The 12,012-nt window shown below is 44.1% G+C and overlaps 1 protein-coding gene across 5 annotated transcripts in view; it reads left to right on the top strand.

Annotated features, from left to right (window-relative positions):
• Positions 1–957: 957 nt before the first annotated feature.
• NPNT (nephronectin) overlaps positions 958–12,012 on the top strand; it is a 77,176-nt gene continuing 66,121 nt past the window's right edge. For 4 of the 5 annotated variants that reach the window (XM_032794236.2, XM_032794239.2, XM_032794237.2 and 1 more), the window contains exons 1-2: positions 958–1,212; positions 3,558–3,658. In XM_032794236.2, coding sequence (XP_032650127.1) covers positions 1,139–1,212; positions 3,558–3,658 — 175 coding nt within the window. In that variant the 5' untranslated portion in view covers positions 958–1,138. The remainder of the gene's footprint in view (positions 1,213–3,557; positions 3,659–12,012) is intronic. The other variant, XM_032794238.2, reaches the window with a different exon arrangement.

Genomic DNA, 12,012 nt, shown 5'->3' with positions numbered 1-12,012 from the left:
ATAGCAATACTGGCTACTGTGAGCACATCAAACCAGTCCTGTGCTCTCTACACTGGCTTCCCTAAGACTATTGAGTCAAAATTCAAGATCATTATCTTCAAGGAGCTCAGTGTTTTGAGCCCAGGATTGCAACACTATCAACCAAAATTCTGGGCTGAGGCCTGTGATTGAAAACTGTGCCTCTGGCACAATGGAACTTTCCACCACCAGGCCCGAAACATGAATAACCCTCTGGAAATCAATGTAACTTTTCCCACTAGTAAACTAAACAAGGCTTGGGCTGTGGTACAATTTATTGATCCAGCAAGGTGCTGAGGGCACGCAGGACCTGTTGAGCACCTTGCAAAAATCAAGCCTCTTTATCATTTTTAAAATTCTTTCATCCTGCCTAAATTGCAGGGGCTGAGATTCTGTGAGGTGCTTCTAGGCGGTGCAGCACCGACTGGCAAAGCCTATGGAAAATGGAAGGGCCGGGGGCGGACGTGGCTTTCAGCCCATCCAATTCTGGGCTGTCCCGGGGGCTGCTGCAGCCTCTGGCGGGAAGTTAAACGCAAACCTCCAGCCGTAGGTGTTTGGGTAGCGCCGTCTGGTAAGCAGGTATTTGTACAGCTGCTCTGTGTTGTGTTTAATCGCTGCCAGGTGCAACGTGCTAGGGAGGAGCCCTTTGCCCCGGGGCTGTTCGGGATGGCGCACAGACAGCCTGTTTGGCCCATGTGCCCACAGTGCTACCTCCGGAGGCGGCAGGCGGGACGTGCCTCTTCGTATTCCCTGAGCAGGCTGAGCGCAGGGGCTCGCTGGAGCTTCCAGGTTTCGTGCTTCACGCCGCTTCGCTTCTCGCGCGGGCCCGCCCAGACTGCGCCCCTGCAGGGCTGCGGGCGGCGCTGCCCGGCCTCCACGCCGGGAGGGAGCGCGAGGGGTTGGCGGCTGCCGGAGACCGGCTGCCGCGGCCGGGCGGCTCCCATAGCAGCCGGGATTAGCAACGGGCGGGGGCCCCCGCAGTTCGGCTTTCAGCGCGGCGGGGCGGAGGGCGGCGCTGCGAGTGCCTGAGAGAGGAGCGGCGAGCAGCTGTGCTGCCCTGCATCCCTCCTCACGCCGCCACCCGAGCAGCAGCCCCGAGACTCTTGTGCTCCCTCCAAACATGGATTTATTCTTCTTGAGGTTACTCGCGGTGGCCTGGCTTCACCTGGAGGCTGGGGCGGAGTTTGACGGAAGGTAAGGCACGAGAGCCCCCCTGGCCGGGGCTCCCGGGGGAGGCAGGTCTGTGGGGAGATGGCCCTGGAGGTTTGGATTATGACAAAATGTAACGAAAAGCACCTGCACCCGCTGCTCTGAGGCTCGTGAGGGAGAGAGAAAGGTACAAAGCTGACAGCTTGCAGGCACTTGAACTGCGGGGATCTGAGTTGTGCAGTGGAGGTGATCGAGACACCTGTGAAGCCCAAGAGACTAGCCGTTTAGCTCTCCGATCCTTTCTGGCAGAGCCAGTCCTGAACGCTTTGCATAGTCAGAAGTTTTCAGTGGAGAGATCCAAACCTATTTTTTCCCCTCTTGGTGGGACGCTAAGAAAAAGAACTAAGGCAAACTCAACACCGATTGTCAGGTCATAAACAAGTTAGTCGCATTGTTTGTACCTTCAGTTTAGCAAATGATTGAACAGCTGCAATTGATTGTCCTCTTTTGAAACCTTGACTTACCTAATGGCAGGATTTTATTTTTTCTAAAGAGAAGTCTATGATAGAAAAAGTGAAGAACTGAATAAACTCTTTTTAGGTGTGTGGTGGAGGGATGAGATTTACATCTTTTTTTTTTTTCTTTCCACCACTAAAAAATTGTGTGGCCACCCCAGATTTAACCTTTGTGAGTCTCTCCCGCCCTTTTGCACTTATATATATTAGTGTTAAAATAATACTGAAAAGCTATACATATAATATTAGTGTCTTTCATGAACATCTCAGTTGTAAAGAGATATGCATGCTATGACAGGTTTGAACAACTCCAGAGTTCTTTTAACTTTATTATGCAGCTGATACTCCTACAGGCTATCAGTACTGCTGAAAATTCCAACCTGTGTATTATCTATGTATAATTTATCACAACAAGTCCTGGATGATTTGATCCTTTAGAGGATCATTAAAAATGTATGTAGAAGATCTGACTGATGCAAAGCATTCTCACTTTTGGAGAGTGGAGTTCAAACTAGGGTCAAAAACAAGTGGAGCCTTGAGGTTTTAGCCTCCAGTGGAACCCTCTCTACATTCTCTCTTCTCCACTCTTCTTCACCTCTCTCCAAGCCAATAAAAAAAAGCATACCTGGCTGTCATAAACTTTACTGTGGTCTTGAAATGAATTAACTGGGAAGACTGAATTCATTTCTTGCTTCTCGAGACTTTGTTGACAGCTGTGAACTAGCTGAGGCTAGTGAGAAGTAATGCACCCTGGCACATCACTTGGCATAAAGCAATTTAAAGTGGTATGAGGCTTGGTAGCCTGTCTTTCATGGCATCTAAATTATACAAATTTTATTTATACAATGTGTGTGTGTGTACATTTTGTATGTATATGTGCCTATAAATTAAGTGTTGTTGTTGTATATATTTTTTTGTTACATCATCAAGTGCTTATGGACATATAGGAAGCATTTTTTAAAAAAAATCTTGCAGTATAACATACAAACCAAAAGCAGTGCCAAGAGGCATTTAAACAATGTACTGTACTGAAAAAAAATTGCAACTCAAGTTTAAACCTGAATCTAGATAAATGAAATGTGAAAATGAGTGTTGAGGTGAAGGAATGTGTGTAATCAGTATGGTTAAACTGTGTCAGATATGGTGAAATATTTAAACACAAATCAGGGAGTAGTTCATGTATAATGAAAGACTGAATAGGTTTTCAAATGAAAACATTAACTATGCTTTACTATACATGAAAATCAATTAACATGCACATACCAAATATTTATTTTTATAATTAGTTCAAATAGTATTTTTTCTTGCTTTGTTTTACATTGTTTTTAAAATGTACTAATTTTATGACATTGCTTTCTGAATGTTTGATTCCAGATGTAACCTATTTCATTTCACAGGGATGAGGCAAAAAAATTAAACTCCCCTCTTTCCATTATTGCCTGTTTGCAAGACAGAAACGTGTCTTAATTTCTGATATCTAGGACAGGTTTCAAACTTAGCCATTAGTTCAGATTTGTGAAATCAAAGTTAAAACGCTGTTTATGACAGTTTGTTACTTATACATTTTGTAAAATTCAGATATCTAATATTGCTTGTGACCATCCTGTGAGTGGCAGCAGTGAGCATGCTACAAAGTATATTAGATGCTGCTATTTCTGGTTTTAAAATGTCTCTTCAGTTAACACCCCCTCTCCCCCGCCACACACTGTCCGAGTTCTACACTAGGACAGAAATAGTACATGCTAATATTAAAGCAGGTATGTTAACCAGAAAGATACTTATTTTAAAATAAGTAGCATGGATTTTCTTTAAAAAGGATTTATGAATTGTAGATAAGGGTGTTTTTTGTTTTTGTTTTTAAACTATCTTGTGCAGGTGGCCCAGACAAATAGTCTCCTCTATGGGATTGTGTCGGTTTGGAAGTAGAGTTGATTGCTGCTGGGGCTGGGCCCGTCAGTCATGGGGGCAATGCCAACGTGAGTATCATCACTGCTGGGGCTTTTAGGCACTTAGAAGGGGCTTGTACACACCTATTAATAGTTTTCACACATTCACGCACACACACATACACCTCTACCTCGATATAACGCTGTCCTCAGGAGCCAAAAAAATCTTACCGCGTTACAGGTGAAGCCACATTATCTCAAACTTGCTTTGATCTGCCAGAGCATGCAGCCCGCCCCGCTAGAGCACTGCTTTACCACATTATATCGAATTTGTGTTATACTGGGTTGCGTTATATCAGGGTAGAGGTGTAATTGCAGGGTTTATGACATAAATGGGGCTTATTTAAAGGACACGGTCAGGTTAAAAAAAATATTTTAAGAAGCAATTTATGCTTATTAATAGCACCATAGATCATTAAAGCTGAAAGAAATATTGAACGTAATTTACGTTTTTGCTGTTAATGCTGTTGGTATATTTTGCATTAAATTTTGTTTAGGCAATGAAAATAGACTGGTCAGTTTCTTTTTTTGTTTCTCATCAATTTCAATTTCTGGCTCTCATGCCTTAACAGAGGACTGCAGTATTTTGGCTTGCAAAAACTGCAGGGAGGAAATATTTACATCCCAGGGAAAACAAACAACCTGTTGCTGGAATTTGAACAAAAACATCTTGGAAATGTTCCTTATTGGTGTTAGGTTAAAGCCTTCTTTTGTAACCCAATCTATGGGTTTAAATCAACCTGACAGTGTCCTTTTAATAGATCACATATTAATAGAGACATATCTGAATTTTTTGGCATTGTTATAATCCTTGTTATAACTATTGATAATCATATAAATAAGACTTCATTAAATCAATTTTAAAAATAGCATTACACTGGTAATCAGAGCAATACAAGAGTGCTGATTTTTTTTTCCAGGGTGGGAGAAGGAGATCTCAATTACATTTATAGGTTTTCATCCTGAAAACACTTAATATATATTTAACTTGTGTGTAGTTTCCCATAGGTATTTTCAGGATCAGATCTTTGGAAACTTTTTTGCATTTTGATCCAGAGGCATAAGCTTGCACAATTAGACGAATTTCTGCTAAACAATATACAAGCAGAGCTAAGAGGTGAACATTGATTACTGCTCATTTTGCAGTGCTGTGAGAGTAAAGCAGCAGGTAAAAGAAAGTGGCAGCGGAGATCCCAATCTAGTCTCTAAGCAAAGGTTTTGGTCAAATCTGTAAATAATAATAGTTATTCCTTATAAAGGGAGAAGGTTAATACCTTACAGCATTTAATGGATAATTAAAAGGTGACTAATTAAAAATAGATGTAAAGTGCTGTTGGAATATAACAAGCATGGAATTCTATTTAGCACCTCTGGGCCCACATCATCAGTCCTTTGGATTTTAGAACTGCAATTTGTAAGAGAAATAGTCATTTCCCTGATATAAACATTTGTATAGGGAAGGATTGCACTCAGGGGTACTAGAATCTATGGCTATCTTTTATAACACAAATATACAAATGAAAATCAAACAGAGAGCATGTGTGTCATACTACAAATACTCTTAAGCAGCAAGGCATAAGTGAGTTTTACTATATTTAAGTAGTATTTAGTTCTCCTGATTTCCCCTTCTCCAGCTATAAGTTCTCACTTTTGTCGTGACAATGAGCTCAGCTCATCACGGTGGTAATATTCAGATTGAAACCAATCCATATTTCATATTTGATCTTCAAGTCCCCACCACTGCCAATTCTGCTTTGACGTGCATCCATTATTATAGGTTCAGGAAGTGACTGGTTCATAGCGATAATGGCACAAAATATGTAACTAACAGTGGAAAGTGACCTTTTATTGCCCCATAGCAAAAAGTGATGAGCTTAATTCTTTCAGTTTTGTGTACAGTTAGCATGAAAATGTCCCAGGAATAAAATGTGATACTGTCTTGAAAGTTAGTGTTGCTGTCATAAAGCAATTAGCAGCTATGAGCTGGGAGGGTGAAAGAGTCCCTCATTCTGTCTCTTGGCAGTGTGGAAGACATTGCATAAACTTTAAAGATTTCTCCTCCTTTTCCTATGGTCTGTATTCTCTTTAAGTATGTATGTTCCATGTTTCAGAATTATGGTAGTGTTCTGAATATGTTTCAAAGACACAATTAACAATTTTCTAACAGAAAATGGATGAGTGTGCTATCTCTAAATCATATTTTCATAATATTTCTTTAGTCACAGCTGCTGGTTTTAGTTAACCCATAAATTTGTCCTTGAAAATCTGATATTATATATATTTCAAAATCATACTGCTTAGATTTGTTTCGGGCACAGAGTCAAGTCTGAAAATTATTCAAGGGCAGGGGTAGGCAACCTGTGGCACGTGTGCTGAAGGCAGCACGCAAGCTGATTTTCAGTGACACTCACGCTGCCACTGGTCCGGGGGGCTCTGCATTTCAATTTAATTTTAAATGAAGCTTCTTAAACATTTTAAAAACTGTATTTACTTTACATACAACAATAGTTTAGTTATATTATAGACTTATAGAAAGAGACCTTTTAAAAAGGTTAAAATGTTTTACTGGCACGCGAAACCTTAAATTAGAGTGAATAAATGAATACCCAGCACACCACTTCTGAAAGGTTGCCGACCCCTGTTCTAAGGACTTCTTTTTTAAAAGAAAGTTAATAATTATCGATGAGCCTCCCTTTACTTATTTCTTAATTGACATATCTAAGTGACTTTGTGGGCATGCTTTCAAGTCTATTTATGAAATTTTGAGAATAGCAAACAAAAGCCCATTTTTCACACATCTTCTGTTTCAAATTCATATGAGGAATATTTTGGTAATTTATTCCTGATATCACTGCTTTCAACAGGGATAATGGGAAAGTATGTCAAGGCTACAAAATTATTATTACTTATTTAACTGCAAGGAGGCATCTAATCCTAATGCTTTTAGAATTCAATCACAGAAACAAAAGGAGTCAAATGCTTCCTACATGTGCATTTCATGAACTATGGGGGAAATGGTTATATTGTTACTGTTAGGTTTTTTTTATACACACAAGTAACCATATTATTCCAGTCTAAATTTCGTATTAGAATTTTATTTTAGATTAAGGGAAATAACAAAATGAGGAAGAACAAAAGCTAAATGTTCATGAAATAGTACATAGTTAGTATTGTCTCTGTAACATGCCAAATCGACTATGCCTGACAAAATGGCAGCAGTTCCTACAGACCACCAGTATTCAGTATTTACAGATGTAGTACAAAGAAAACAGTTTTGTAGCTAAACCCATCCTTTCTGATGTCATGGTCTCTCTTTGCTGTCTGTTCACATGATGCTACTTATTGCTTTCAGTACTGGATGGTATACCCTTCCCCTTTTGCTGCTGATTCTGTTTTTGAATGATGTTAAAAGCTCAGGCCATGGCTACACTTGCAGATGTAGAGCGCTTTGGGTTAAACCAGCCTTCGGAGAGCATACCAGGGAAAGTGCTCCAGTCTGTCCAAACTGACAGCTGCACGCGCACTGCGTGGCCACGTTTACAGCACTGGAAGTAACATTTGGAGCGGTGCATTATGGGCAGCTATCCCACAGAGCACCTCTTCCCATTCTGGCGCTGTGGCTTGTGGGAAGGGGGCATGAAGTGCGGGGCATTCTGGATCCTGTCCCAACGCCCCGTGATGCATCGCTTCGCATCCCAGCAATCCCTGTGTTTCCATCCACATTTGGCACCATCTTTTAATGGTTTATGTGCAGAGCGTGCTTTGTCTTCCCTTTCCATCTGCGGGAATGGAGCCTAAACTGCTGCGGAACATGCTGACGAGTGTCGCCAGCGCGTCTCGTTTGGCAGTCAAATTACTGCGTAAGATCCAAAGTGACAGTGAGGAGTCTGATGATATCGAGTTGTCTAATGCATACAACGCAAAATAGCTTGTCTCATTCATGGACATGCTCTTCACCGTGGAAGGCTGCTTTTGAACTTGGGAAACAAGCACTGAGTGGTGGTATCACATCGTCCTGCAAGTCTGGGATGACGAGCAGTGGCTGCAGAACTTTTGGATGAGAAAAGCCACGTTCATGGGACTGTATGCTGAGCTCGCCCGTACTCTCCGGCGCAAGGATACTAGATTGAGAGCTGTCCTGCCCATGGAGAAGCAGGTGGATAGTGCAGTCTGGAAACTGGCAACTCCAGACAGCTACTGATTGGTCGCTGACCAGTTTGGAGTGGGAAAGTCGATGGCTGGAATTGTGTTGATGCAAGTTTTCGGGGCCATTAATTGCATCCTGCTCAGAAGAACTGTGACACGAGGTAAAGTGCTTGACATTGTGGCTGGCTTTGAACAAATGGGTTTCCCTAACTGCAGAGGGGCAATAGATGGGACGCATATTCCAATTCTGGCACCGGATCACCTAGCTTCCAAGTATGTTAACCGAAGGGGGTATTTCTCCATGGTTCTCCAAGCGCTTGTGGATCACCGTGGTAATTTCCTTGACATTAACGCAGGCTGGCCCAGAAGGGTGCATGACGCATGGATCTTTCGGAACACTGGCCTGTTCAAGAAGATGCAAGCCAGGACTTTTTCCCCAGACCAGAGGATCACTGTAGGGGAAGTCGAAATGCCTATTGTGATCCTTGGAGACCCCGCTTACCCTTTAATGCTGTGGCTCATGAACCCCTACACAGGGAGCCTGGACAGCATCCAGGAACGGTTCAACTACAGGCTGAGCCAGTGCCGAATGACACTGGAGTGTGCTTTTGGCCGTTTGAAGAGCCGCTGGTGCTCTCTTTATGAGAAGCTGGACATGGCCAAAGACAGCATCCCCGCGGTTATATCCGCATGCTGTACCCTCCATAATATTTGTGAAGGAAAGGGTGAAAGCTTCACTCAGGCATGGGCCTTGGAGGTTCAGCAGGAGGCTGAATTTGCACAACCAGAGAGCAAGGCTATTAGAGGGGCCGAACGTGGGGCTGCAAGGATTAGGGATGCCTTGAGGGAGCAATTTGAGGCTGAAAACCACTAGTAATGTCTGGTGCTCTGCATGGGAGTTAAGTACAGTGGCTGTGTTTGGTACACTGACTTGCAGTGCTTGTTGCTTTCCTGGGCTAAGGTATATTTTGCTTCATGCACTAATAAAGTAAAGGAAGGGTCTTCTCCTACAATGCGGCTTCCACCTGGCCCATACGCAGCTTACCTGTGTCCAGCAAGGGTTGCCCCGCCCCTCATGGCACAGTGGCATGGACATGTTAGCCTGACTGGGACAAGAACCACGCTGGCTCTCCCAATAACCCTGTGCAGGTGCATTGCCCACGTTCTGACTGAGAGTTTTGAAGAGATCACCGATGCTGATTAGCGCAATGTGATAGACCACATCAATGGCTGTTCTATATCTAGGCATGCATGCAGCCCTTACCCTCCTCGCCCAAAGAGCCCATACCTAAAAACTTCTTTCCCAAAAAGAGAGCTGCTTACCAGGAACCTCTTCTGTTGTTTGTCCTTCCCCAAGCACCAGACACCGTGACTGGCTACCTTCCTTCTGGCTTGAGAACAGCTCCTGGCTGCATGCATCTAGGGATTCCAGGATGTCTCCCCCCGCCTCAGCACCATCACTCGTGATTTCCTCCTCCTCCTCCTCCCCCCCCCCCACTTGCTGTTCTGGGCTTGGACATGTCTAAGGTGGTCGTTGCAGTGAAGGCAGGATCGCCTCCAAGTATCCTGTCCAGCTCTTTGTAGAATTTGCAGGTTGTGGGAGCAGCACCGGAGCAGCCGTTTGCCTCACGGGCTTTGTGGTAGGCATTCCACAGCTCCTTCACTTTAACTTGACACTGCACCTCATCCCAGTCATGGCTCTTGTCCATCATGGCCCTTGATATGTGCCGAAGGTATCATAATTCCTACGGCTGAAGCGAAGCTGGGGCTGCACAGCTTCCTCCCCTCAAACACTGATGAGGTCCAGCACCTAGCCACTGCTCTATACTGGGGATCACCTGGAGGCATGGTCACCTGCAAAGATGTGCTGAGAGCACTCCACGCCTGGTTGAGAAAACGGGAAGGGGATTTTCAAAATTCCCAGGGAATTTAAAGGGCGGGTCTAATGATTGGTCACTTGAAGACAGGGCAGTAGAATTCAAAAGTGATGACCAGAGTGGCTACACCAGGCATTGTGGGACAGTTTCGGAGGCAAATCAGAGCGTATTAGGTGTCCACACTGGTGCTGCGGTGCTCCAGTGAGAGTGCAACAAACGTTATTCCTCTCGGGGAGGTGGAGTACCAGGAGTGCTCCAGCTGCGGAGTCAGAGCAGTCTATGTGCCTTGCCAGTGTGGACGGGGAGTGAGGTAGTGCGCTCTTGGTGGCTTTATTGTACTATAATGCGCAAGTGTAGCCAAGGCCTCAGAAAAATTGACTGGCTGCAGTTCTGATGCCATTATTTGGGTGGCATTATATTGTAAGGGGCGGTTCTGTTGCAGCAAGCGCATCTATACTAATCCCCACTACATAAATCTTTCATATTTTTTCTGTTTGGATTTTGGAATTGAATAGGGATGACGTCATTCATAGTGACTGTAAGAATTTTTTTTTTCAGATTCCCTTTAAAATATTTTGTAGACTAAAATGGGGGCAAAAATCCCTCTGCCTTCTCTCTGTTCTGCCATATTTCTTAAAACATAAAACTCCAAACCCATTATTTGCATCTTCTTCACTCTCAAGTAGCTTTTCCAAAGAGCTCAAAAGATGAATTTTTCAGTGTTCCATGCCCACGCTTGGGGCCACATTTTGAAAAGAGCTCAGCGCCTAGCAGCTCCCATTGAGATACTTAAGGCCAAATGACTTCCAACATACTGAGCTCTTTTGAAAAACTGGCAATACCTTTTGGTGCTTAAATGAGAGCCGAACTCTTGTGCAGGACACGGAGGACATCTGGCTGATTATGGAGTCCTTTTGAAAATTCTGTCTGTAGCTCATGAGAGGTTAAACTAAAATGAAATTGAGTCTTTCTGGTACAGGAAGCTAAACTGCAAATCTACCCTCAGCTATCCATTTCAAGATGGTGGTGGTTAATATGAGAGAGCAAGCTGGCATAGACACATGACCTGACCCTCCCCCACCAGATGGGGAGGGGTGACTGATCGATCTGACCATCCCAGCCTGGCACACTCTGCCCTCCATGCCTGGCTGGGCCCTTGGGACAGACCCACCTCTCCCAGTATCTGGCACTGTGTCTTCCCACGGCAACTCTTAGGGGTGGGGAGGGCGCATGCAGGGTCCTCTTCCCCTCCCCAGATTTCTGCCAGGGTTCACACCAGAATGTGGCCAGCAGCAGCATTTCAGCACTATGTGGGAGGGAAGGGATGGGAGCTGCTTCCAGCCACAGGGGAGGATGAAGGGGGAGAGATGATCTGACCCGTGTCTTTGCAGAGCTGATCTTTTCTCCTTCAAGAGTTATCCCTGTGGGTGCTCCACTCCAGGTCAAGGTGTGTCCCTGTGCCTTCAATCGGAGATTTTCACAGCAGTTCTCATACAGGCCATGCACAGGTGGTGCCTGCCTCGCATGCTGTCAGTGCTTGAACAGCATGTGCACAGCCCAGACTCCTCAGTTCCTTCTCTACCATCCCTGTCCAGAGACAGAATTTAGCAGTCTCACTAGTTTCTCTCTTCACAGCCTTTATTTAGATACAGTTCTAGTTGTTAATTAGTTTTTTTACTTATTTAGATACGTTTCAGTTATTACTTACCTCCTATTTAAAAAAAAAAAAAAATTCTTTACCTCTGAGTTAGTGATTCCCAATATACCTGGTTCTCCAGGCCTCAAGAGATACATAATATGCAGAGATGCCATCCCCATCTCTGATGGCCATTCTCAGTGTGTATGATGTTTGGGGGAATCCCATGTACCCCAGAAATGTGTACGCTATAGTAAACTTAAAGCCTGGACCTGCAAGGACACTGACCTCAGACCCACATTGGACCCAGGCCAGCAGTCTGCCTCCCAACAGAATTAAGTGCTGAAATCCTCAAAGATAAAAACCTCAACCACAAACAATGATGCCAAGCTACGAGATGAACCAACAGCTCAGCTAGCAGAGGACGTTGCACCTGACACTTCTCCAACTAATAAACACTCATCTGTCTCGCCCAAGGAGGCTGTTATGCCTCCGCCACCAACAACAGCTGACGATTTCACACAGTTCCAGGACTTGTTTAAAAGAATTGCCGATGAGCTCAAGATCTGAACACCAACACAAGCTTACTGAAATTTTACAACCCACCACCTCTTCCAAAATAGCATTGCCGATCAATGGGGCCATCATGGAACCAGCTAAAACTGTATGGCAGACCCTGACCACTATACCCCAGGAAGGCGGACTCCAAATATTACTTCCCCTCC

The sequence above is a fragment of the Chelonoidis abingdonii genome, chromosome 5 (assembly GCF_003597395.2).
Source record: "Chelonoidis abingdonii isolate Lonesome George chromosome 5, CheloAbing_2.0, whole genome shotgun sequence".
In the NCBI taxonomy this organism is placed as follows: Eukaryota; Metazoa; Chordata; order Testudines; family Testudinidae; genus Chelonoidis; species Chelonoidis abingdonii.
The sequence above is the reverse complement of the archived record's forward strand: the minus strand, read 5'-3'. Positions and strand labels throughout refer to the sequence as shown.